The sequence below is a fragment of the Puntigrus tetrazona genome, chromosome 15 (assembly GCF_018831695.1).
Source record: "Puntigrus tetrazona isolate hp1 chromosome 15, ASM1883169v1, whole genome shotgun sequence".
Lineage (NCBI taxonomy): Eukaryota > Metazoa > Chordata > Actinopteri > Cypriniformes > Cyprinidae > Puntigrus > Puntigrus tetrazona.
Window position 1 is genome coordinate 6996827 of NC_056713.1, and position 26881 is coordinate 7023707.

General features: G+C 39.8%; 2 protein-coding genes across 3 annotated transcripts in view; one reads left to right on the forward strand and one right to left on the reverse strand.

Annotated features, from left to right (window-relative positions):
- Positions 1-26638, reverse strand: part of LOC122358733 (claudin-3-like) — a 224089-nt gene extending 197451 nt beyond the window's left edge. Inside the window, exons 1-2 of the mRNA XM_043258573.1 lie at positions 26172-26638; positions 122-133 (exon numbers count right to left, since the gene is read on the reverse strand). Of these exons, the coding sequence (XP_043114508.1) occupies positions 122-133; positions 26172-26638 (479 nt within the window). The remainder of the gene's footprint in view (positions 1-121; positions 134-26171) is intronic.
- Positions 7507-20410, forward strand: LOC122358731 (Fc receptor-like protein 5). Of its 2 annotated transcripts, XM_043258570.1 has the most exons (11): positions 7507-7588; positions 8156-8243; positions 9504-9539; positions 9896-10162; positions 12071-12337; positions 12496-12627; positions 12713-12874; positions 12953-13234; positions 18326-18568; positions 18662-18775; positions 19581-20409. In XM_043258570.1, the coding sequence occupies exons 2-11, from the start codon at positions 8213-8215 to the stop codon at positions 19589-19591; spliced, it is 1545 nt and encodes a 514-aa protein (XP_043114505.1). In that variant the 5' UTR covers positions 7507-7588; positions 8156-8212; the 3' UTR covers positions 19592-20409. The 2 variants fall into 2 exon arrangements, with proteins under 2 accessions (XP_043114505.1, XP_043114506.1); XM_043258571.1 differs by lacking the exon at positions 12071-12337 and having other exon boundaries at positions 19581-20410.
- Positions 26639-26881: the final 243 nt, after the last annotated feature.

The window sequence follows — 26881 nt, forward strand, 5'->3', positions numbered from 1 at the left end:
CACTGCATCAGGGGTTCATCCGTCCTTCCAAATCACCTGCAGCCTCCAGCTTCTTTTTTGTGGCCAAGAAGGACGGAGGTTTGAGGCCCTGTATTGACTACCGTAAGCTCAATGAACACACAATAAAGTTTGCCTATCCGTTACCCCTAGTACCTGCTGCCCTAGAGGAGCTCCGCGAGGCACAAATCTTCACCAAACTAGACTTGAGGAGCGCTTACAATCTGATTCGCATACGAAGGGGGGATGAATGGAAAACTGCCTTCGTCACACCGGCTGGGCACTATGAATACCGGGTAATGCCGTATGGACTCTCCAACTCTCCTTCCATCTTCCAAAACTTCATGAATGAGATTTTCCGGGACATGCTCAACCGGTTTGTCATTATATATATCAACGACATTCTCATATACTCGCTCAACCTATCCGATCATCAACATCATGTCCAACAGGTCCTACAACGCCTTCGCCATCACCACCTCTACCTAAAGGCTGAGAAATGCGAGTTCCACAAAACTACAATTCACTTCCTTGGCTACATCATCTCACCCTCAGGGGTTCGCATGGACCCAAAGAAGGTGGATTCAGTACACCACTGGCCCACACCAACCTCCGTGAAACAACTCCAAAAATTCCTGGGATTTGCCAACTTCTACCGTCGTTTCATCCACCAATACAGCCAAATTTCTGCCCCACTCACTTCTCTACTCCGTCACCAGCCCAGAGTCCTCCGGTGGAACCCGCAGGCTGAGACCGCTTTCTCTTGTCTGAAGTCTGCATTCTGCTCCGCTCCGACCCTATCCCATCCAGACCCGAACCAGCCGTTCGTGGTGGAGGTAGATGCGGCGACTTTGGGGGTCGGCGCCATCCTATCCCAACGGACGGGTGAACCTCCTGTACTCCATCCTTGCGCCTACTTCTCCAGAAAACTGTCCCCGGCGGAGCAGAACTATGATGTAGGAGATCGAGAACTGCTTGCTATCAAACTCGCCCTGGAAGAATGGCGTCATTGGCTGGAGGGAGCAAAACATCCGTTCCTGGTCATAACCGACCACAAGAATCTACAATATCTGAAGAACGCCAAACGCCTCAACCCGCGACAAGCGAGATGGGCCTTATTCTTCACCCGCCTCGATTTCCGGATATCCTACCGACCCGGTCATAAGAACATCAAGGCCGATGCCCTATCTCGCATTCACCAGCCAGACCCCATTCCGGAAGATGCCGAACCCATCCTACCAGCCTCCGCATTCTTAGCTCCCATCCAGTGGGCCCTAGACGACCAGATCCGAGAAGCCGCTGCCACCGAACCTGCTCCGCCGGGAGGTCCAGAAGGGAAACTATACGTCCCATCTGCGTTACGCCTAAACCTTCTGAACTCAGTACACACCTCTCCGGGATCTGGGCATCCAGGTAGCTACCAAACCCTCTCGCTCCTCCGTAATTGCTACTGGTGGCCCAACATGGCCGGGGATGTCGAACGTTACATCAAGGGTTGTGCAGTCTGTGCTATCTCCTCCACTCCTCGACGTCTACCTGAAGGGAAGCTAGTGCCACTTCCAATCCCACGTCGGCCGTGGTCCCATCTAGGCATAGACTTTGCCACCGATCTACCACCCTCCAAAGGGTATACCGCCATCCTGGTGGTGGTAGACCGGTTCTCAAAATCCTGCAAACTAATTCCCCTACGTGGAATACCTTCGGCCATGGGGACCGCAGAGGCACTCTTCCACAACGTGTTCCGTCACTCAGCTACCCAAGACATCGCCTCTGATCGGGGGCCTCAATTCACATCCCGAGTCTGGAGAAGTTTCTTCCGCCTCCTCGGTACGTCAGTCAGCCTCTCCTCTGGCTACCACCCGCAAACCAACGGACAAACGGAGCGGAAGATTCAAGAAATCGGTCGATATCTCCGGGCCTACTGCCATCAACACCAAGATAGCTGGAGCCAGTATCTGCCCTGGGCCGAATATGCACAGAATTCCCTCCGTCAGAGCACCACAGGCCTAACTCCATTTCAGTGTGTCCTAGGCTTCCAACCACCTCTGTTCCCTTGGACCGGTGACCAAGCTGAAGTCCCAGCGGTAGATTACTGGTTCCGAGAGAGCGAGAGGGTATGGGACTCAGCTCACGTCCATCTCCAGCAGGCAGTTCGGAGGCATCAGCACCAGGCCGACACCTGCAGATCAAATACCCCAGCCTATCGACCCGGGGATCGGGTCTGGTTATCCACCAGGGACATACGCCTCCGACTGCCCTGCAAGAAGCTGAGTCCCCGGTATATAGGTCCATTCACCATCGATCGACAAATAAACGAAGTCACGTACCAACTTCGCCTCCCTGCCAAATATCGTATATCCTCTTCTTTTCATGTTTCCTTACTCAAACCCCTATACTGACCCTCTCCTTCCTCCCTCCACAGAGCACCCGGAACCCCCCCCCCGAGGTCGAGAACTCCGAATCCATCTATCGGGTCAAGAAAATTCTTGACTCCCGACTCCGGGCCGGCCGGCTCCAGTACCTGATAGACTGGGAGGACTATGGCCCTGAGGAGAGAGCCTGGATCTACAGAGACGACATCCTAGACCCTTCTCTCCTAGATGAATTTCATCGGGCCCATCCAGACCGTCCTGCTCCCAGGAGGCGTGGTCGCCCTCGCCGTCGAACCCAAGCGCCAGGAGACGCTCGTCGAGGGGGGGGTAATGTCACGTCATCACTTCCACCTTCCACCGAACTCACCACATGGACACAATCCCAATCACCCGAGTACTGATCAGCAACACCTGCAACCACTCAACAACCACCCTTCATAAACCACACTCACCACTTCCACAATGGCGATCCTTGAGGTTACAAACACGGAACTCCGGCCGCCTTCCCGTCAGCTTGTCTGCTCGTCTGCTCGTCTGCTCGTCTGCTCGTCTCGTTGGAATTCCCCAGGAGAGTAATATCCAGAGAAAGCGACTCTGTTTACTTCCTTGACCGGAGCGTGACACTTATATTACTTATATTACTATAATTATAATTATAAGGCTGTAATACTGAAAAACTATTTTTGTGAAGATAATTTACTTTACATTCATTCATTAATGGACATGACATGTACCCTAAATTGTAGAGCCTTGTCTCAATTAAACTGTGTCTTGTTATAGAGTTCTGAACAGACATTTTAAAGTTGATTTAAGTATTTAAAATAAAAATAAAAGCTATGTAAAGATGAGTTTTTATAACACTGTGTGTCCAATTAGGTAAAAGTTGTACACACACTCGTGGAATTCATTCTCACACTTGGCCCAAACACAAGAAATAGAGCATATGAAAAGTCAAGTGTGAGCATTTAAAGAAGTGAGTGAGAAAGAGGAAGTACTACAGAAAAAGAGTTTAAAGTGAAGCTTGCATCTATTTTTCAGATCAGTTTTTTTCTTGCTTCATGCAGAATGACATAAATTTGTAACCTTACAGTGTTCATTTAGTTGCTTTAAACCAGGGGTCTTCAACTAAAATGGCTTAAATCTCTAAAAGATTTCTCAAATCTATGAATACTTTTCTTGTGCTTCACTGTTGTTTTAACTCTAAACACATATTCAGCTCTTCACATCATCACAGTGTGACCACAACCAGCAGTTCTCAGCATCTTCACTTAGTGTGCAGCTTCTGTACAAACCTGTCAGAACCACAGTGTGAGAAAATAACCATGTGAAAAAAATAGTTAATTAATAGTAAGCATATTGCTTTTATCTGGACTACTGTAAGTATTTCTGTAAATTACAGTAGTATTATGCTGCAAAAATACCGAAATGGACATTTAGAGTTCAAGAATCGTAATTAGTCAAAATAAATGATGGCTTTCCTGCCTTTATTGACACTGCTTAATATATGTATTGTGATGTGGGTGAAGAAATCACTTGGCAAGGAGAGCTCAAAAATAATTGATTTATTAAACAGAAAAAACAACAAGGAAATACGGGTGAACCAGTGTCCCAAGGTGCGTTTGGTGCTGCGTTGCTCTTCTCCTTCCTGGGTGACGTGCTGAAGTGGTGAGTCCGTGCCGGAGCGTGGGCTGATCGGTTCACATGCTGCTGTCTGTATTATGTCGCATTAGTGGCAGCTTGTATGGAGTTCATGCTCAGCCTTTTGGCGTGCCTCGTGGCTTTTTAAAGCCGTCCGGTGACAAGCAGCAGCTGTGTCCGATCAGCGGGTGATGGGCATGTCAAGGTGCTCCTCGTAGTTAGATAGCTCGGGACACTCGTCACACTGCGGAAGGGTCAGGAGGGGACATTGGAAATCCGGGGCTTGCCGGACGGGTTCTGATGTCAATGCCTCCTTGATTTTTCCGAATGCCTTCTTGGTGGCAGGTGTCCAAACCACTTTTTCTGGTTGCCCCTTCCTGGTCAGATCTGTCAGGGAGGCAGCTAGAGAGGAGAATTTAGGGATGAAACACCTACAGTAGCCCGCCAACCCAAAAAAGGCTTGTACCTGGGTCTTGGTGAGGGGTCTGGGGGCGTTCCGCAAAGCTTCCACCTTCTTTGCTTGGGACCAGATAAGACCCTCCCCGATTTGAAAACCCAGGTACTTAGCTTCGGACAGCACCAAGTGACATTTTCGGGGGTTGGCTGTGAGTCCAGCCTGTCGGAGCTCTGAGCAGCACCCTCCGCAGTCGGTCGATGGGTTCCTCTCAGGTTACAGAGTGTATGACGACGTCATCAAGTTAAGCGGATGACCATTTTTGTCAGCAACTGATTGGCTTGTGTCTGGGGGTCAGGCAGCGGGAACGTGCACCAGCAATCTGGAGGGCAGCGAGCTCTATCGAGTAGCCAGGCGTTTGACGATCTGGTGCTAGCGAATGCTGACCTTGTTAAGCGTCCTCAACAGTTTCTCCATCACTGGGGAGGAGCACTGCGCCAACCGGAAAACTGGAGGTGAGAACAAAAAAAAAAGTTTGGGGTAAAAACGAGATCATTTGCCGGTGTTTTCCTTCAGAAACGTGCCTGCATTCTCCAACAGGGTGAAGAAAACACACAGCAAGGAGATTTTAAGGAAACATACAAAAGGCTGAGATATTGTAGCAGAATATTTTGTTACAAAGGTTTGTTCCATATTACCAAAAAGTGTTGGGTATGAATACAGCATCCGATTACATCCTAGGTACTGTGTACTGTTTGAAAGGTTAAAGAGTTAATGAGATAATTAAGGGACTAATTAAATTATGATTGTGCATTACTGATGAATATCTGATGTTATTGAGATCAGATAGTGCTGTTTAATTGGTTAAAATGATGCCACCAGCATGAAGATCTAGTAAAGAACTGAATTTGATAAACACTTATCATATGATCCTCAACAGTGTATGACAGGAGTTTTTACTGTGGTGTTACCCAGCATGCACTGCAGCATGAAGCATTTTGTTGATTGTCACCATTCATGTCTGTGTGTGTGTAAATAATACTGGAGTTTAAATATTACAAAAGGTCAAGGGTCAAGAGGCCAACTAAAGTAAACACTGATCATCATGATCACATTTCAGTCCCAACAGAACATTAAAAACTAACAGATCTCTCTAGATCTCAGCAACTTCACTTAGTGTGCACCATTTGTACACCTCAGTCAGAATCACAGAAAGTATAAAAATAAGCTCTGTTTGTCTCAGCTGCATGTGAACAGCTTGCTGTGAAACAACATTATAATTGCTTTATTTGAATTTGTAGCTGCACGGGTCTAATGAAAAGATAGCCACGCTTCATACTGATGTCTTTTGTTGTTTATTTGTTTCTCTGCTCTCTCTCTCTTTTAGCAGACACAGTGAAAACTACAAGAAATAAAACATAAATAATTCACAGTCTCTCCTTCAAATATCCATTGACAAAATCTGAATCCAATAACATACATTCTTCACAAACTAATATAAACAACATTAAACACAAAATGACTTGAAAATGAATTACCGTGTGCGCCCTCTTAGACCATGCAGATAAAACTTTCCATGTGCACATCTTTCTTAAAGAACCCCTAGCCTAAACCCATTTTTAAAGATTTTTTTTAAACAGTGAATATTTCTGACTTTGACAGAATTACAGAATTAATAAAAGGGTCAAGATCCCAACTAAAGCAAACACTGTTCTCCATGATGGTGGCCAATAAAACCAATAAAACATCAATATTTGATCCCCTGTAATTCTCAATAACAGCAGGTGTTCATTTTACAGGGTTAATGGGTTAAATGAGATAATTAGTTGACTAACTATCTCATTTAACCCATTAACCATTTAAAAGTCTTCGACACAATACTCGGAAGTACTTGAATGTTGTACTCACACTCAACACTGAGCACATCTATAACACAAATCATGAGTTATGACACATTAGTGTGTTAAAATTGAATTTACACAATAATAATAATTATTCATACTGCAGTGCATGATGGGAGTTTTTACTACTAAGTTACCCAGCATGCACTGCGGCATGAATCATTTTGTTTGACACCTTTGTTGACAATCGTGTGCTGGTTCTTTGATGTCTGTGTATCTAGTTCATAAGCAATTTTTATAGTTTTTTTTAAACTCATGAGAGCTGAAGTTACTTGGTCTGAAATGACACTTCGGTTCAGTAGTGAGATGTGACAGTGTTTTGAGTCAGGATTGCTGTTAGGGTGTGTGTGCATGTTTTCCCCCAGTTATGTCACTTCTTATATCCATTGTTCTTTAATTCATCTTACCTACTGATACTTGAATGTGAGAGTGTCTCTGCTCAACATATGACCGCTGCAGAGAAAGAGCTGTGTTCAGAAGACTGAATACAAACGACACGGAGCAGAGAGCAGACAAACGTGGTCAGTAAACTACATCAGTGTTTTGTTTTTTTTTTTTTCTCACACTGTGGTTCTGACAGGTTTGTACAGAAGTTTCACACTAAGTGAAGATGCTGAGAACTGCTGGTTGTGGTCACACTGTGATGATGTGAAGAGCTGAATATGAGTTTAGAGTTAAAACAACAGTGAAGCACAAGAAAAGTATTCATAGATTTGAGAAATCTTTTAGACATTTAAGCCATTTTAGTTGAAGACGCCTGGTTTAAAGCAACTAAAGGAACACTGTAAGGTTACAAATTTATGTCATTCTGTATGAAGCAAAAAAAAAAACTGATCTGAAAAATAGATGCAAGCTTCACTTCAAACTCTTTTTCTGTAGTACTTCCTCTTTCACACTCACTTCTTTAAATGCTCACACTTGACTTTTCATATGCTCTATTTCTTGTGTTTGGGCCAAGTGTGAGAATGAATTCCACGAGTGTGTGTACAACTTTTACCTGATGGGACACACAGTGTTATAAAAACTCATCTTTACATAGCTTTTATTTTTATTTTAAATACTTAAATCAACTTTTAAATGTCTGTTCAGAACTCTATAACAATTTAGGGTACATGTCATATAGCCTTATAGTAATATAGTAATATAGTACTTGATGACGTGACAGAAACTATGCACTTTCTTTTTTCTAGCACTTCAGATACAGTTGCTGAAAGATGAAAGAAAACAATCTGAGTCCGTGTTATAATGAGAACACTCGCACCCTAAAGAGAACAACCCTTGAAAAGGTAGTACAAAAAAGTTTCTTTTTTGCTGTGAGTCAAGTATCGTTGAAAGAGATGAGTTTTGATCTGATGGTTGAAGATATAGTGTATAATTTGACTGAAATGACTCAAGTCTTGATTCAGAGCTCTGTCTGGAAGTACTTGACGTACTCTGTATCAGGTGAACATCATCATCACTGAAATGCAGACATGTACATCCCTCTTTTTCACACATTATTGTAGCACAGTTTGTGCTGAATACAAAATAATTACCAATAGTGTGTTAAAAGAAGCAGAAAAAAGCACAGATGTCAGGGCGTCTCAAAACATCTCAAGGGCCCCAAAATCACCTCGGACCCCAGAGGGTTAAACCTGTATGGATTCTGGTTTTGGATTACCCTAAAAAACTGCATTTGAATTCTCCAATCTTCATGTCCTTGTGCTGATCGTACCTTGACTCTGAATCATGACAACATTTCTGTCCAAAACTTTTTTTTTTACATCTTCTGAAAACTTATAATGACATTTTCTCACACATGAGGTATTTGTATGTCTGTAATGTGTCGTGTTGGATCTGACTGTATGTTTCAGGAAGTCTTGAGACTTTAACACAGTCTGTGTTTAACCGTCTGTCATCATTCAGTCAGTATGGAGCTCAGTCAACTTCCTCTTGTGTTCTGTGAGTATTGCTTATATATATAAATAATCTTGAAGAGGAACACGGTCAATGCTGTTTGTGACAGATATTAAACTTGTTTTGCTCAGTCAGTTTTTCATGCTTTATAATAATGTTTGTTGAATCAGTTCTGCTGGTGTTTGTTCAGATGTTTAGTGTAGTTTCTTTATTCCTCTGCTTGTGATCAGACTCTTGATTCTCTGCTATGTATGGAGATGAAAACTGTCAAATATTAAACTGGTGTCTCAGTGTTCATCTGCACACATATATGCAGTCCTCCATACAAAATCTTAGTATGACTTCATCTTTATTACTGCACTGACAAAAAGGTTTCAATATATCCAATTAGAAATAAATTCATGAATAAATGATTCACATCTATATTTTATACCAAATAACAAAAATTAACTATAGAAGTATTTTTTTAAATTCATCAAATATCAAAATAGGTTAAAGGTTGCGTTTCCAGAAAACAACTATGGTCATAAGTTCAACAAAACTTTCGTCTATAACTGCTTAATGATAGTTTTGAAAAAAACTCTTAAGTGTAATTTTATTTGTCATACAATATGATGAAGATGCTAACTGCTTGATATTCAGAAAACCATCATGTAACCATCAGAAACACATCTGTGAATATCACAAAACAAGTCACGCTATAAATATCAAAAAGCAAATAGTAAGAATAAAATTTTAAAGGAATACAGGTGAATAATTTATTCATGTTACAATGCATTCTGGGAGCCATGGATGAGTTTTGATTGTTTTCATCCACTGGATTTTTCATTGGCTCCGCCCATCAGTGTTTGATTGACATCTACTGTTACATTTATTTCAAAGAATTTGCAGCTATTTTTATATAAAGTAAAAAGAGCCTATTGTTATTTTCCACTTGATGTTAGCAGCATCTTGATAATAAAATTCTAAATAGAATCTATTTGTATTTATAACGTTAACCCCCTCCGGTCCCTGGTACTACTTCTTCACCCTCATTCTTCTTATGGCTCTGTCTGAAGAACATTTCAAATCTCCCTTTCTATAAAAAGCGTCTATTGCTTAGAAACTAGTAGAGTATTAGTAGACTGGTAGAGTTACTTTTTTAGTACTTATATACTGTCAGAAAAAAAGTCCCAGTTCTGTCACTGGGGCAGTATCTTTGTACCTTCCCTCTAAACAGTATATATTACATATCTGTATCTTTTCATATGTCTAATGTAATGTACACAGTATGAGCTCAATGCTGACATTCTCTTTGTGTTTTAGTGCTGATTTCAAATATCTACTCTGAACAAACTGAAGGTAAATGAATTTATTCACATATTTGCATATGAGTGATTTTATACTTTTACAAACCAGCTATTATGATTTTAAATTATTATAAATACACCTTAAGTTATTTTATGCTGTGACTAGAGGAAGAAATTTCATTGAACAATAACAGTGACAATAAAAATATGTTTCCTCACATAATGAACTTCTTTTTCATAAGACACTAGTGACTATAACAGCTATAGAGAACAACACTTCAGTTTAATCTGATATAGTGTGTACTTTAAAGTAAACAGTTTATACAGTAAAAACAGCACATTTGTAGTTTTATTATATTTATTATATATTTATTTATTTACATTATTTTTTTAATTGTCATTGTACAGAAAGACTGAAACCCAGAGTGATCATTAAACCTGATCAACATGTGTTCAGAGGAGAAACAGTCACTCTCAGATGTGACATATATGATGAAGGAGTCACTAGCTGGAGATACTTCTGGTATAAAGAAGGTTTAGGCAGAGTTTTCAGTGATGGACAGGAACTCACAATCAGTTCTGTTACTGAGTCTGACTCAGGTGAATACTCCTGTGATAGATTTAATGGATCAAAACCGTCTCCCCGCAGTGATGAAGTTACTCTGACAGTATCAGGTGAGTCTGATCATCTGTTCATACACACAAACACACATTTCATATGTTATTAATAAGTGATAATAATAATAATCAGACATTGTAAAATATATTGTCATCTGTTTCTCTCTTTTTTTACTGTATCATTGTCATGTTTTTTTTTTTTTTTTTTTTTTGCTGAACCCTAAACTAGTTGCAACACTTCCCTGTTTAAAAAAGCTTTGTAGGAATGGTTTTGTGTTTGGTAAGAGCTCCACATACTGGTCAGAAGAAAGACTAATTTTATCATCATTGATCACTCTGTCGTTCTGAAATGTTTTGTAAACTGCTGTATCTGATCAGAACTTTGGTCACTGATGAGTCTCAGTAGTTCAGACTCTGTTAAACTAAAGGCTGTGGGTCTGAAGCGGCTGTAGTGAGAACAAATCAAAAGTGACAAAATAGTCCCCTCACTGATTCGGTGCATTGCTGTTTTTTGGGGGTTAAACCGTGCTGTATTTTAACACACGTGTGTGTCAGGTTAAGAACAACACATTTAGTTCATCTGAACACGACCAGTTCTTCTTCTTAACTCAGGTTGATATTCTTCAAATGTTTAAATAGTGAATATTTAAGAATAACACATCTCTGACACAAACTGTTATTTATGACACATTAGTACCTTAAAAAAACAGATGCGTTAAAAACAACACAACTTGTGTTAAAACTTAACCCACCAGTGTGTTTAGTTAAGGAAAACACTTTATATTACTTCAATTTTCAAATGATTTGTTTAATATGCGCAGTGTGTTAAAATATAACACACTAATGTGTCATAAATCATAAAAAGTGTCGTAGATGAGATCAGTGTTGTGTCTGAGTACAGCTTCTGAACACTTTGCTAAGGACTTATAAAGAGTTAAAGACCTAATGAGATAATTAAGTGACTAATTAAATGATGATTGTGAATTAGTGATGAACACCTGCTGTTACTGAGACTTACAGAGGATCAGATATTGATGTTTTATTGGTTCAAATGATGATGTCACCATCATGGAGGACTGTGTTTGCTTTAGTTGGGCTCTTGGCCATTTTACCAATTTATGCTTTTAAGCATTTACAATGTTATTTTACAGCAAGCTTTAGTAGGTTGACGCTGTATCTTCTCTAAAGGTAGGGGTGAGTGGGGCAACCACTGGAGGACTTCATCCACTGCTCTAGCATTTAATATTCATGATGCATTAATTTATGAATGTTTTTATTTTCAAAGCTTCTGGACATCAGTTTAGGAGTTTGTTTCTTATCCTGCCATTGTTTTTGATTGGATTTAAAATGTAGTTATCTCAAAAAGCTGAGGACACATGATAGGCCCTGTTTGGATGATCATATGATACTCATCTGGGTCCTACATAAGTGTGCTTAAGTGCTGCTAGATGACAAGTCTTCTACTTTAACTAATATTTTTTTTCTTTTTTGAATCTTGGAAGCATATGAGATTAAAGTGAAACCTGTAGAAACAGTGCACATAAGAGAGTGGCTGCATGTTTTTGCAAATTTCAGCAAATGTATGAGATCACAGATTACAAGCTTCCCATCTGAAACAACCCACAGAGTAAAACTACAATAATATCTGTGAGCTAAGATTTTGGCCAAATCACACATCAACAGGGACCTTAAAACTTCCCCCTGGACTACTCTGGTCGGACTGCTTTTCCAGTGTTCTTACATGATTAACACATTACATTTTTACTTATTAAATGAACTAACTATTCTCATTGTTATTGTACAGAAAGACCAAAACCCAGAGTGAACATTAAACCTGATCAACATGTGTTCAGAGGAGAAACAGTCACTCTTAGATGTGACATACATAACCTTACAGATACTTCACTGAGATCTTCTGCTGGAAAACTTTAATAACTCATAATCCCACTAACTTTATATTGACAGGTCTTCCTAAACTGACTCTGACAGCTGATCCTCAGAGTCCAGTGTTCCCCGGAGACTCAGTTACTCTGAGATGTGAGGGGATTCAGTCACAGAATGGATGGGAGTTTCTCTGGAGAAAAGACTCAAACCCTGAATCTACTGAAGATCAAACTAAAACAATCAAACCTGAGAAAGTCTCTGATGGAGGAAAGTACAGCTGCAGAGCACGAAGAAGAGGAAGAAGATATTACACAGTTTACAGTAAACCTGTAACAGTAACAGTATACGGCAAGTATTTTTAACAAAACACTGAAGAGACACTCACTTAGTGAAATAACAGAATAACATTTCAGTCTGCTCTGATTTATCATCTATCTTACAGTTAACTGTGTTAACACACAAACACATGTTTAACATGTTATTAATGAGAGATTTCTCTATTTCAGATCCCAAATCAGTTTTAAGTGTTTCTCCACAGAAGTGGTTGACTGAAGGAGATCCAGTGACTCTGATCTGTGAGGTTCACAACTTTTCTACAGGCTGGACGTTCAGCTGGTTCACTTTAACTGAATCACCAGGTAAGTTATGATGTGCTTCATGTGGTAACATCTGAATTAGAGATTCAGTCCAGAATATCATTTAATATATTGTCTGGTTTTACAGGTGGTTATCATCTGCTCTCAGACAGCAGCAGAGGAGCAGGAGGAAGATACAGGATCAGTTCTGCTGCTGTAGATCACACAGGAGTTTATGTGTGCAGAGCAGAGAGAGAGAAATCATCTTATAAAACACAGTACAGCAACACACAGCTGCTGTGGGTCACCGGTGAGGTCAAACACAACTTAAACTAATGGTTCATACTGAAAAAAGAGAGTTTGTATAAAGCTGTAACTGTGTTCTCAGGTGTTTCTGCTCCAGTCTCTCTGAGGGTCAGTCCCAGCAGAACTCAACACTTCACATCTGACTCTCTCTCTCTGAGCTGTGAAGACCAGAGTAACTCTACTGTATGGAGAGTGAGAACATACACAGACCTCTGGGGGCTGAAAGATTGTTCATCAATACCTCGAGGATCACACACAGGATCTACATGTACAATCAGTTACGTCTATACATCACTCATTGGAGTGTACTGGTGTGAGTCTGAATCTGGAGAGAAACATCATCCTGTTAATATCACTGTACACTGTGAGTCTGTGTTTCTGTTTTATTCATTTCACTGGTGTGTTTACAATTATTGCATGAAGCAGGATGATTAGACAAGTGCATTAATCATCAGTGGACAAAAACAAACAAACAAACAAACAAACAAACAAACAAACAAAACAATCAATCAATCAATCATTTTTATTTATATAGCGCTTTTAACAACACAGGTTGCATCAAAGCACTGTACAGTATAATGACAGGGATGTATAATGACGAGAGTGACCAATTTCTTATTAAATACAGAGACGGTCTCTGTAGTCAATTCAATGATAATCACTAAAAGTTAAGTGTCCCAACCAAGCAAGCCAGAGGTGACAGCGGCAAGGAAACAAAACCCCATGCATACAGAATGGAGAAAAAAAAACCTTGGGAGAAACCAGACTCAGTTGGGGTCAGTTCTCCTCTGACCGGACGCCCAGCACTTAACTTCCAGTTCAATTTTAAACGCAGCTGTGTCAGGTAGTGTAAATGACTTAGTGTGTGCGTGTGCGTGTGTGTGTGCATCAGGATCTGGTGATTGGTCCACGGGGCGCATCTAGGTGTTCTGGTCTCTGATGAACATAATCTCTGGGTGCTGATCCACCATCTAGTCTGGATACAAACTGTGAAAACAGATTGAGAAAGAGACAGGACTAATATTAGCGTAGATGCCATTCTGTTTACGATGTCACAAGTACGTCGTATTGTAGGAGTAGTGTTCCCGGTTCCAGCAAATCTAAGTAATGCAGCCTAAAAATCCTTTAACGGATTTGAATAATAAAAGGTGTGTTGGTGTGTTATGTGTAGGCTAAGTTAAAAAGATGTGTCTTTAATCTAGATTTAAACTGGCAGAGTGTGTCTGCTTCCCGAACAGAGTTAGGGAGATTTTTCCAGAGTTTAGGTGCTAGATAGGAAAAGGTAAACCAAAAGATAAACCATTCAGGGCTTTATAGGTAATTAATACGATTTTAAAATCTATTCGATGTTTGATAGGGAGCCAGTGCAGTGTTGACAGAACCGGGCTAATGTGATCATACTTCCTAGTTCTAGTAAGGACTCTGGCTGCTGCGTTTTGGACTAGCTGAAGTTTGTTTATTAAGCGTGCAGAACAACCACCCAATAAAGCATTACAATAATCTAACCTCAAGGTCATAAACGCATTAATTAATATTTCTGCATTAGAGGTTGAAAGCATAGGTCGTAATTTAGATATATTTTTAAGATGGAAAAACGCAGTTTTACAGATGCTAGAAACATGATTTTCGAAGGAAAGATTGCTGTCAAACAGCACACATAGGTTCCTAACTGATGATGAAGAATTAACAGAGCAGCCATCAAGTGATAGGCTGTGTTCTAGATTATTATATGTGGGGTTTTTAGGTCCAATTATTAGCACCTCTGTTTTTTCAGAATTTAGCATTAAGAAGTTACTCATCATCCAGCTTTTTATATCGACTATGTATTCTGTTAGATTCTCAATTTGGTGTGTATCACCAGGCTGCGCTGAAATATAGAGCTGAGTATCATCAGCATAGCAGTGAAAGCTAACACCATGACTCCTGATAATATCTCCCAGAGGTAACATGTACAGGTTGAAAAGTAACGGTCCTAGCACTGAGCCTTGAGGAACTCCATTCACTTTTGATCGATATGATACCTCCTCATTTAATGCTACAAACTGATAGCGGTCAGATAGATATGATTTAAACCATTCAAAGGCGCTTCCTCTAATGCCAACATAGTTTTCTAGTCTATCCAAGAGAATGTTGTGATCGATAGTATCGAATGCTGCGCTAAGATCTAATAGCACTAATAATGAGATAAAAACACTATCAGATGATAAAAGCAGGTCATTAGTAACTCTAATGAGAGCAGTCTCAGTACTATGGTACGGTCTAAAACCTGATTGGAAATGCTCACAGACACCATTTTTTTCTAAAAAGGAATACAGTTGTGAGGATACTACCTTTTCTAGTATCTTTGACAGAAAAGGGAGATTAGAGATTGGTCTGTAATTTACTAAGTCTTTGGGATCAAGATGTGGTTTCTTAATAAGAGGTTTAACTACAGCCAGTTTGAAGGTTTTGGGAACATATCCTAATGACAATGATGAATTAATAATGTTCAAAATAGGATCTAAGACTTCTGGAAGCAGATCTTTTAATAGTTTAGATGGAACAGGGTCTAACATACATGTTGCTGGTTTAGATGATTTAACAAGTTCGTTCAAGTCTTCTTCTCCTATAATAGAGAAAGAGTGTAATTTTTCCTCAGGGGTTCTAAAGCTCACTATCTGATGTGAAACTGTAGTTGACGGCTGCATAGTTACAATTTTATCTCTGATGGTATCAATCTTAGAAGTAAAGAAATTCATGAACTCATTGCAGCTATACTCTTGGGAATATTAGCACCTGTTGATGCTTTATTTTTTGTTAATTTAGTTACTGTACTGAATAAATACCGGGGGTTGTGTTTGTTTTCTTCTAAAAGGGATGAAAAATAATCAGATCTTGCTATTTTTAATGCTTTTCTGTATGACAGCATACTCTCCCGCCAGGCAATACGAAATACTTCTAATTTGGTTTTTCTCCACCTGCGCTCCATTTTCCGGGCTTCTCTCTTTAGGGTGCGTGTGTTTTCATTATACCATGAAGTCAGATTGTTTTCTTTTATCTTTTTAAAGTGCAAAGGAGCAACTGTATCTAAAGTGCTAGAAAAAAGAGAGTGCATAGTTTCTGTTATATCATCAAGTTTTTGCGTCGTATTGGATGAGCTAAGGAATTGAGATAAGTCAGGAAGGTTATTTAGAAAGCTTTCTTTTGTGGTGGAAGTGATGGTTCTACCATACTTGTAATAAGGTGCAGAGTTTACAGGTTTAACTATACAGAGTTCACACAAGACTAGATAGTGGTCTGAAATGTCATCACTTTGCTGCAGTACTTCAACCATTTTAACATCCATTCTACAGTATGATTTTGACAATGAGTAGGTTCAGAGACGTGTTGTCTAACCCCAATGGAGTTCAAAATGTCTAAGAAAGCTGACCCTAATGAGTCTTTTTCATTATCAACATGGATATTAAAATCACCAACAATTAAGACTTTATCTGCGGCCAGTACTAACTAACTAAACAGTACTAACAGTACTAACTAAAATCAGCAAATTCTTTAATGAAATCTGTGCTGTGCCCTGGTGGCCTGTATACAGTAGCCAGTACAAACATGACAGAAGATTTATCACTAGCACATGATTCTGTAGATAATGTTATATGCAGCACCAAAACTTCAAATGAGTTATACTTAAAGCCTGCCCTCTGAGAAGTACTAAGAATATTGTTATAAATTGTAGCAACACCTCCCCCTCTACCTTTTAAACGTGACTCATTTTTATAGAAATAATTTTGGGAGGTAGATTCATTTAGCGTAATATAATCATCTGGTTTTAGCCAGGTTTCTGTCAAACAAAGCAAATCTAGCTTCTGATCTTTGATCAAATCATATATATAAAGGGCTTTTGTGGAAAGTGATCTAATATTTAGCGAGCCAAGTTTTATTGTTTGCTTATTTGAATTATAGGTAGTTTTAATTTGTTGGACATTAATTAAATTATTGCTTTTGATTAGGTTTGGACGTTCTCTGCATATTCTAATTCGGGGAACAGACACAGTCTCTATAGTGTGATATCTAGGTGAAAGAGTCTCTATGTGCTGAGAATTAACTGCCTCCTGTGACGTGAGGCAGCTAGCAGACGGTCGGTTTAGCCGGTCTGTCTGCTTCCTGACCTGGGCACTAGTTGATCATGTTGGAGCTATAAGACTATATGCCATATTTCTAGATAGAAGAGCGGCACCACCCCAAGAGGGATGAAGACCATCTCTTTTCAACAGGTCAGGTCTGCCCCAGAAACTCATCCAATTGTCTATAAAGCCTATGTTGTTCTGCGGGCACCACTTAGACATCCAGCCATTGAGACCCAGCAGTCTGCTGTAAATCTCATCACTCCGGTAAGCAGGGAGGGGACCGGAGCATATTACATTGTCCGACATCGTGCTTGCAAATTCACACACCTCTTTAATATTATTTTTAGTGATATCCGACTGGCAAGTCGAACATCATTAGCGCCGACGTGAATAACAATCTTACGAAATTTACGTTTAGCATTAGCCAGCAATTTTAAATTTGACAAGATGTCAGACGCTCTGGCTCCCGGTAAGCATTGGACTGTGGTGGCTGGTGTCTCTATTTTCACGCTCCGTACAATAGAATCGCCAATTACTAGAGCACTTTGATCAGGTTTCTCAGTGGGTGCATCACTGAATGGGGAGAACCTGTTTGATGTTCTGATCGGAACGGATGAGTGGTGTTTTGACCCTCGACTAGCCCACCTCACGGTCACCCAATTGCCCTGATGCAGGGGCTCTGAAGCTGGAACCAAACAATGTACATGATTCACTGTACTAGTCACATCCAAAGAAGTATCTACAGCCTTCGCATTCTTACTGTCCTCAATTAAAGTTTGGATACGTGTCTCTTATTCTAAAACCTTCTCTGTCAGCCTAGCAATTTCCCTACATTTATCACACGTGAATCCCTGATCGCTAACAGAGAAGGATAAACTATACATGTGGCAGGCGGTGCAAGTGACGATGCAGGGAGAAGCCATTTACTCACTGTAAGGATTCACTTACCACTCTTGTTTTGATGAGCTTGTGAAAATTGAGCGAACGAGGGCAAGGAACAAATGAACAGGAGCGGAAAAAAGCCCACAATAGGCGCGAAAACGCGGGTGGGAGCGAAAGTGAATCGGCTAACGAGTACTAACTCACCGCCGAGTTTTAGATTAAAGCGAGCGAACTAACAGCAGTCTAATTAGTTAGATTAATTTGATAGTATCAATGATATGTACACAGTTAAATTATATTTGATCGCTAGAGAAGAGGTGATAAATTGAAAAGCTAAGCTACACGCAGCTACAAACAAACCAACCTCTCAGCAGACAGGAGCAATCCTGTCAATAAATACATATAGATAAAAACAATAAATAAATAAACAACAGTTATACAGTCAGTGTATGTCTGCTGTGTTTCTGTAGCTGAAGTGATTCTGGAGAGTCCTGTTCATCCTGTGACTGAAGGAGATAGTCTGACTCTACACTGTTTATATCGATACACAAATCTATCAAACCTCAGAGCTGATTTCTATAAAGATGGATCACTCATCCAGAATCAAACTACAGAGATGATCATCTCTCCTGTCTCAAAGTCACACGAGGGTTTCTACTCCTGCAAACACCCAGAGAGAGGAGAGTCACCCAAGAGCTGGATCTCAGTCTCAGGTGAACACTGCTGTATTTATAAGATGACTTTTTTTCCACATACCCTCATTCATATCTAGTACACTATAAAGTGCTTGTCTGTGTCTTTTTCAGGGTTTCATTCAGAATCTCAGATCTCTGTTCTCTCTATACTCAGTTCTGTACTGGCAGCTTGTCCATATCTGCTGGTGACAGTCGTGCTGATTTTCAAATGCTGCAGAATGAGAGGTTAATCATGACTGATTTATTATTCAATGCATTTTCTTTGCTCACTGGGCTTATTGTGAAAATTACTATACAAATAATGTATTGAGCTGAATGTAAGTCATGTGCCGTATTTATCTCTACAGAAATATATTCCCTCAAATATGTATGTTACAAACACAGTCATTCATTTTGGTATCGGTCTTTTAGAAAAAGACATTTTTGTCTTTTCACTTTTCAGAAAAGCCAAAAATATAGAAAGAAAAAACAACATATAAAATGTAAATGCTGAGAAGATTGCTCCTATATGTATTTCTCAGACAGGGTTGGGTATGAGCACAGCATTCGATAACATCCACGTGCTTTTAAAAGGGTTAAAGATTTAAAGTTAATGAGAAAATTAATCATTAAATAATGATCGTGCATTAGTGATGAACACCTGCTTTTATTGAATATTACAGAGAATCAGACGGTGATGTTTTATTGGTAAAAATGATGAAAATGATAAAAACTAAAGCAAACACTGATGGTCATTTTAACCAATAAAACATCACCATCTGATCGTTTGTAATAACAGCAGGTGTTCATCACTAATGCACAAACATCATTTATTTAATAACTTTAAGTCTTTAACCCTTTAAAATCTTGAACAAAGTACTTGGATGCTGTACTCAGACACAACACCGGTTGCTGAGACGGTGATAGTTAGCGTGTGTTCTGTTGCTAGCTAATGTAAAATTACATTTTACAGATAATGTTTCACAATAATTATCCAGAAAATATCTGTAACTGTATATTTAGGATGTCATTTGTTTTCTTTTTGCCATAGCCATCTCCTGAAGTGCTTCTGAAAACCACCAGAGGACACTCCTCTCAGGTCATAGTTTAAAGCTTGTGAAGGTTAATTCCAAAAAAATATATAATATGGAACAAACCTCTCTGTCCGCTCCAGACCTTTGAAACTAAATATTCTGATATAATATCGCATGCGTTTGTGTAGTGGGAATTTTCCCTCCAGTGTAGGTGTCACCAAGCCAGCAGAGGGAGCCCTTACCTCCGGATGATCCGTGTTCACTCTCTCTGCTGCTACTTCCTGTTGTGGGACTATAAATACTGTAGCAGGCTCCTCACCTGCAGGTTGTATTGTTTGATTGTTGGATGGTTTGTTTCTAGTTTTCCTAGCGTTTCCCTTGTCATAGATTCTTTGGATTTGACCCTGCCTGTCTTTTGATACTTTGATTGTTTGCTGCCTGACCCAACCTCTGCCTGTTTTTGGATTCTGTTGTTTGCTGTGATTTGACGCCTGCCTCCTTTGACCATGTCTTTGTTCAATAAAAGCCAGTGAATGGATCCGGACACCTCAGACCCCTCATTCATGACAGTAGGGGTTGAAATTACTAGAGAAATTACAAGTCTTCAACCCCTAGTACATTTAATTTCTGTACCTAAAGTATGTTTTTATTTAGTAACAACGACTGAGGATTGAAGGACAGTAATTTAATAACGTACACGGTAGCTCTCTGTGTATTAATACTAACCCTACTTTTCCTCTATAGCCCAAAACGTGCAAAAGTGTGTTTATTTGTACAGTGTTTGGTAGATGAAAAGAATAACACAACATTAACACAATAAAGAAACCCAAATAAACTCTTCACTTGTGAATTGAGAAATGGAGTGTATGAAATAAATACATTTTGCTTGATTTAATTTGTGTTTGAGTCTCTTTGTTATAAGGCCTAAAGCAGTAAGTAATCAGGATCAAGAAAACAGTTCTCTCAAACGTTCAGAAGATATTCAGTTGTAGTACATTTTTACATTTCTCTTCAAAGACTTTTATGTGACACTCAACATAATATGAATCTTTTACCTCACCACAGAACTGGGCTGGTATTGAAGTGTCCGTGCATGGCAGGGAAATCAGTACAACTCCTGGGAATCTGTTCAGATCAAGTCTTTTCAAAAAAAAACAAGAAAGAACAGTTCAGAGAAAATCAGCAACAATCACTGTCCATAAACACAAAAAAATCACCTGTGCAAAAAAAAAAAAAAACGAATGCAGTTCTGTTCCCAGTTCAGTAAGTCTGTTCAGGTCCACCAAAAACATAATTTAAAAGTCTTGAGACAAAGAAAATGTAAATGTCCAGAAAGTTAACCACAAAATAGAGACTACGGAAAACAGAAAAAAAAGCTTTAACACTCAAAAGAGGAAAATCAGTGCTGTCAAAAAAGGCATTAGAAAGTCTACAATACAGTTGTCATCCACACAGCGTCAGTAACGTGTTTTCTCCATTTCTAGCCATTTATATATCATGTGGTTCTTCCATTATAATCATGCCTGTGTCACATGTCTATAATAGACACTCAGGATAGGAATTATCTGTAAAAGGGCCTCTTTCTTTACCATAACACAAGATGAGGCTCCTTCTCTATATGGAAGAGTTCACTTTACACATTTGATAATTGTATTAATTGTATAGACCACTTTAAAAACTGCTTTCTGCAGAGAACTTCTCGGCTTTATTCTCTCTGCGAAGTCTATTCTTCTGGCATCAAAAACCCAAGACCTTGATTCTCGATTCAAAACTGATTTCATGGCACGTAAAACCCTGGGTTGGCTCAAACTAAACCGAAACAGTTAAACCGGCTTCATGGTGCAGGCCCATGGACTGTACTTCTCAGTCTGTAATATATCTGCTTGTTTTACACTCTTTGGTCAACAGGCGGTGTTGTGAGAAAACGAAGCCTCCAGAGCTGGAAAGCTTCTTGAAACTTCATTTGCTCCTCACTACTGAAAACACAAGCCTTTAAACACGATGCCTGTATCGTCTCCATGTAAACAACTAAAATGTGAATTTGGGAAAAGGTTTACGTTTACATCATGTGCATGAATATTAGCAGGTTTCTCGATCGCCAACTACTGACCTACTGACTTAGTTTTTACTCAATTTCTTCAATTTCTTCAACTGAATAATTTTTTACTGTGTGTGTGTGTTTGTAAATTCAGTCCAGAGGATGTATGATAGCGTCCCCTACCATATAACAAAGAAAAAAGGAATCTAACCACTTACCATTAGCCTAAGAGCATTATCTGAAAGATTTCTCAAATTTATTAATACTTTTTTTGTGTTTCACTGTAGTTTCAACTCTAAACACATATTCAGCTCTATTCACCACAACCAGCGGTTCTCATCACTGTGACATTTGTCTGCAGAAATAGTTTATTTAAAATGGAAACAAAAGTATGACATATTGTGGAAGACTTTTGTTAAAAGGCCTGGAGAGGACAGAGAGGTCAATAGACATATAAACTGGTGAAATGTATGGCAGCAGAGGGTGTCAAAGATTTAGCAGTAATGGAAACGATAGTTAAAGATATGTAAAGGCAATGCTAAGAACATTCAGAGACCAAACAACAGATCCAGCAAAAACACAGAAGAACAGAGTGACTGGACAATACTTCAGCAATGAAGAACATGGTGGAGAGCTGAACGAGTACTGAATGAACTACATGCAGCAGAAGACAATGAAAGTGATAAAGAGTGATTACAGGAATTCAAGTAAACAAGCAATACTCAACGATCTTCAAGAAGCACCCTCTGGTGGATGTCATGGACACTCCAGGAGACGGCTGTGACACAAATATCAAAACACTTCACATATATTTTCTGGATAGTTATTGTGAAACATTATCAGTAAAATGTGATTCTACATTAGTTATCAAGAGCACGAAGTAACTACCACCATATCAGCAACTACACAGTTATTGTCTTTAAATAAAGCAACATGCAGCATAACATCAGTGTGTCTTGGTCTTCTCCTGGACAAATATTAGGGTCAGGGCTCGAGCTGCTTGAAGGTCCTGAGAGTCATAGATCTTACACCGCATCTGTCCTGTCCGGTGCTCTGAACCACGCTGGACATCTACATGTTGTACCCGATGAAGGCTGTGAGCCTGCACATGAGGAGAGCACAAAACTCTTTAGGGGAAACCCTACTAAACATTACACTGTAAAAAAATGCTTTTCAAGACTAGATTTTTTTGTCCTGTTTCTAGCAAAAATATATAAAATTAAGTGACTATTCTGCCAATGGAGTAAGCGAAATAATTTTATTTCAAACAGAAAACAAGAGTATTATGCTTACACCATTGATGAATTATTTAGTTTGTTTTACTTGTTTTTTCGGAAAACAATGCATATATTGGCTGGAAACAAGACAAAAAATCCAGTCTTGAAAAGCTAACAGATCTCTAGATCCCAGCGTCTTCGCTGATTACAAACCAGTCCGACTTTATTTCTTTCATACAAAACTTCTTAAGAGGTTTAGATGTTGATGTTTTATTGAAAAAAAAAAGTTTCGAGTCACAGTTGTAGAGAAAAGCGTTTGATTTAGTTGAGGTTTCAATCCTTGATTGTTCAAAGTCAGCTTTTCTCTGTTCAGGCTCTATCTTTCGGTCTCATCTGCATCCATCTATTTTTAGCTGTACAAAACAGTTAGTTTTGCTGCTTGATATTGGCTAACGTTGTGTCTTATCATATTATTTTACCTTAATTACGAACACACTGGTTTGTAGTGGATTTTCCTCATTATTCCCTATCATCTAACAAACCAGAAGCCTCACTCACAGGCTTACTTCCTCATTCAGGAATGAGGTGGACAGTAAGGTACGTGCTGATGGTTCTGTAGATTCGGTCATTATGTTCAGGCCCAGTGTTGTCTGTGTTACTCTGAGTGGACTTCTGCCGAGGGAGTTATTAAAGACTACTGCCTCGATTCATCTTTGTGCGTATAACTCATACTTCACAACATGTTGCGACGATGTGATCGATAACATCCAGTTTCCTCCCTTCAAAGACAGCGTTTCTGTGTTTAGAGAAAGCAAGGATCTTTCCTCCAATGACTCTGGCAGCCCTCGTTCCTTGCCTTCTCCAGTATCGGTCACGTGACCTCAGTTTCAGAGGAATCACTGTTGTGAACAGAGTTGAGTTTCTCCGGGAACAGTCGAGATTGAACAAAGAGATCTCTGTGAAGCACTTGGAGATTGAGATCAATTACAGAGAGCGCCGGTTTACCAGCATTTCAGCTCAAGCCACCGGACCTAATATCAGAGATATCAGTGCAACTGTAAAATATTTGGCATGAGTTTCTGATTAATCACCCCCCACTTAACGCTTAAATAAAAATGTCATGTTGATGCTAAAAATAATGTAAATATCTTAATCAGGAAATTAGCTTGTTGCATGTTCCTCGTCATGTTCTCATCATTTCAACAGATGTTTTCATTTGTCACAATTGACTAATGAATAGATGACAACATCACAACCAAATAATAGTCAGTAAATCATCATTATGGTCATTTCAAAACACTTAACAACTAGAATAACTCAATTTCTCACAGTGGAACAGTTAAAGATAATTGTAATATGAATTCACGGTAAAAGAAAAATCTGTGTGATGCTGTCAGCGTTCTGCTGTTCATGTTATTGATAAGAAAATGACCCAGCATGCACTTTTAACAGTAAATGTCTGATCACAGTAATTCATTGTAAAATAATACTTCTGTGAATGGACTGTCATTTTTTTACAGCACACATATGCAAGGTGAAAGGTTTAATAGCTTCTCTTGGAAATGCTGGAAATTAAATTATTTTAGCAACTCTGTTAATTTCATTTAAATGATTAATTTCCATTCATTTCTGTGCACAGCATATGCATTTGGTTACAGGACAAAAATTGCAAAATGTTGAACCATAAGTTTTACAGTGCTAACATGTTCATTTACATGCTAGAAACATCTTGACGTCTAAAACAAATCTTGGTCGTTTTATAGTTTCTGCAGTACAGTAATGTCACCACTAGCATCTACATTTTTATTTTTTCAAAAGAATCAGCCTATTAATGGTGTTAATATTTTCAGGGTAGGTAATTTAACCCGCAAGCTGTGGTTAATTGAGCTGACACCGATCCTGTGTTTATAGAAACAGGTGACATACCCTGGTAAAGTGATATGCCGATGTATGCGTCACCCATATGAGGCCCTCTTCAATATTTCACGCCGACGCTGTTAGAAGCTGCCAGAATTGGCTCTCCATCATGTAATTCAGTTACTACACATTTCACAAAAGTGGCCTCTTAAAAATAATTCACTTTTTTTATTTGTCCATTTCTCCATAATGAAGCTAAAGCTTCAGCTGAATAATTAACCTCGGAAAAGTGCATGTGTGCTGTTTCTCTTGTTCTGCGCCTTACGCTCCACCGTTTGCCACCTGCACTTGTTAGGTGATCTGCTGAAGATACCTGGTGTGTGTTTGGCTTTGCTGCTAACTGCAGGTAACATGGCCCCATGGCTTGAGTTTCGGGGTTTCTCTAGTCTTCATTACATCCTCATAAAAGAAGAGATACAGAGATGATTTCAATCATCCATTCTCAAAATCCACCATGGCTTGAAGTGTTCATTTATTGTTGCACTGGAGCAGAAAGGTACAGCATCTTAAAGTTATTGACCTGCACTACACTGCAGGACGAAACCTGTACTCCTCGGCTGTTCTTTCCACCTCAGTGCTCATACTAACCCTACTCCCACAATTCTGGACCACACTTAAATGATCCCTGGGACAGCTTTTAGTTGAGGTTGTTTAGTTTTTTTTTTAAAAAAGTTAGCATGCAAAATTAGACACAATTGTACAAGAAAATGTATTTGTACAAACAAATAAAGGAAAATCATATAAATAATAAAGAAATGCAAGTACGTAATGCAAAGTGTATGAAATGCAAGTTACAGATTGAATCATATACATATGTCATATGTCTGGTTTAGGATGAATGTAGAGTAGAAACATTTTAAATTCTACAACTTACATTGAACACAATGTTAAAATGCATCTAAATCAAACATAAAATCTTTATCATAAAAACTAAAAGAAATTACCAGTAACTGTAAAATCAGCAATATACACCTCGGTTAACTGAAAATGATGCTTCATTGAGATTTCAGCTGAGCATAACAGACCTAGTTTGCATTTTCCTAGCAATTACAAAAGGCCATTTCTCAATGTGAGTGTCTTTACATTCTGAACAGTCTACGTCGCACTTACATGGAGACCAAACACTTTAAACAACTTCATCAGACATGTTTCTCCACGACGGAGAATGTGTGGCATATTTTCACTCTTTTTCCAGAAAATGATGCCCGTGTATTGAGCACAGCGACACTGAGTTCAGAGCTGACCTTTGTTTTCTTCACACATAGTCTCTTCTGTCATAGCCTCCTCCAGCGGTGGAGCGAGACGCAGGATACGGCATCCGAGACGGGTTGTATTTTTTCTCCTGTGGAGGGCAGGAGCAACAAAGCAACGATCCCCCCAAAATCAGGAGCGCGGCTGCTGCCCAGCCGATGTAGAGCGCCGCTCCCAGCTCCCGCCTCCGGGCGTCCGGCAGCAAAGGGTTGTAAAAGTCCCTGATGATGCTGTTTGCAGACCAGGACACGGGAATCAGCTGCATGAGCCCAGCCACGATGAACAGCACTCCTCCTAAGATCATGACTTTAGCTTTGGACGACTCTTCTTCAATGCAGTTAGTGCACTTCGCTCCTCCGATGGACACCAGGACCGCCAAGACGGTCAGAAGGATGGAGATTACCGTCAGGGCTCGAGCTGCTTGAAGGTCCTGAGAGAGCGCCAGCATGGAGTCATAGACCTTGCACTGCATCTGTCCGGTGCTCTGAACCACGCAGGACATCCACAGGCCGTCCCAGATGATCTGAGCAGTCACGATGTTGGAACCGATGAAGGCTGTGACCCTCCACATGGGGAGAGCACAAGCCACGATGGCCAAAAGCCAGCCCAGCACACATGACACGATCCCTATGAGCTCCAGGCCTAAAGACATGTCTTCTGGAAGGATCTCTGCGGAGATGCCAGAGATGCTGCTAAAATAACTGGGCAGCTGTGAGGGAACCTGCAGTTTAAGCCTAATTTGAGCCAATGCCTCGGAGCAAACAGAGCGCATCTGTGACAAAACAATTGTCCTTTATAGCCCAGATCAGGTAGAGAGGAGGAGTCTGTTAGGATGGAGACATTACACAAAGGAAGGGCTAGTCACACCAGAACAAAAACTGCTCTCCATTACTGG

Coding starts and splice junctions, on each gene's coding strand:
- LOC122358731 (XM_043258570.1), top strand. CDS start 8,213: ATGGAGCTCAGTCAACTTCCTCTTGTGTTCT. Junction 12,875..12,952: donor ACAGCTGCTGTGGGTCACCG/GTGAGGTCAAAC, acceptor CTGTGTTCTCAG/GTGTTTCTGCTCCAGTCTCT. Junction 18,569..18,661: donor GAGCTGGATCTCAGTCTCAG/GTGAACACTGCT, acceptor TGTCTTTTTCAG/GGTTTCATTCAGAATCTCAG.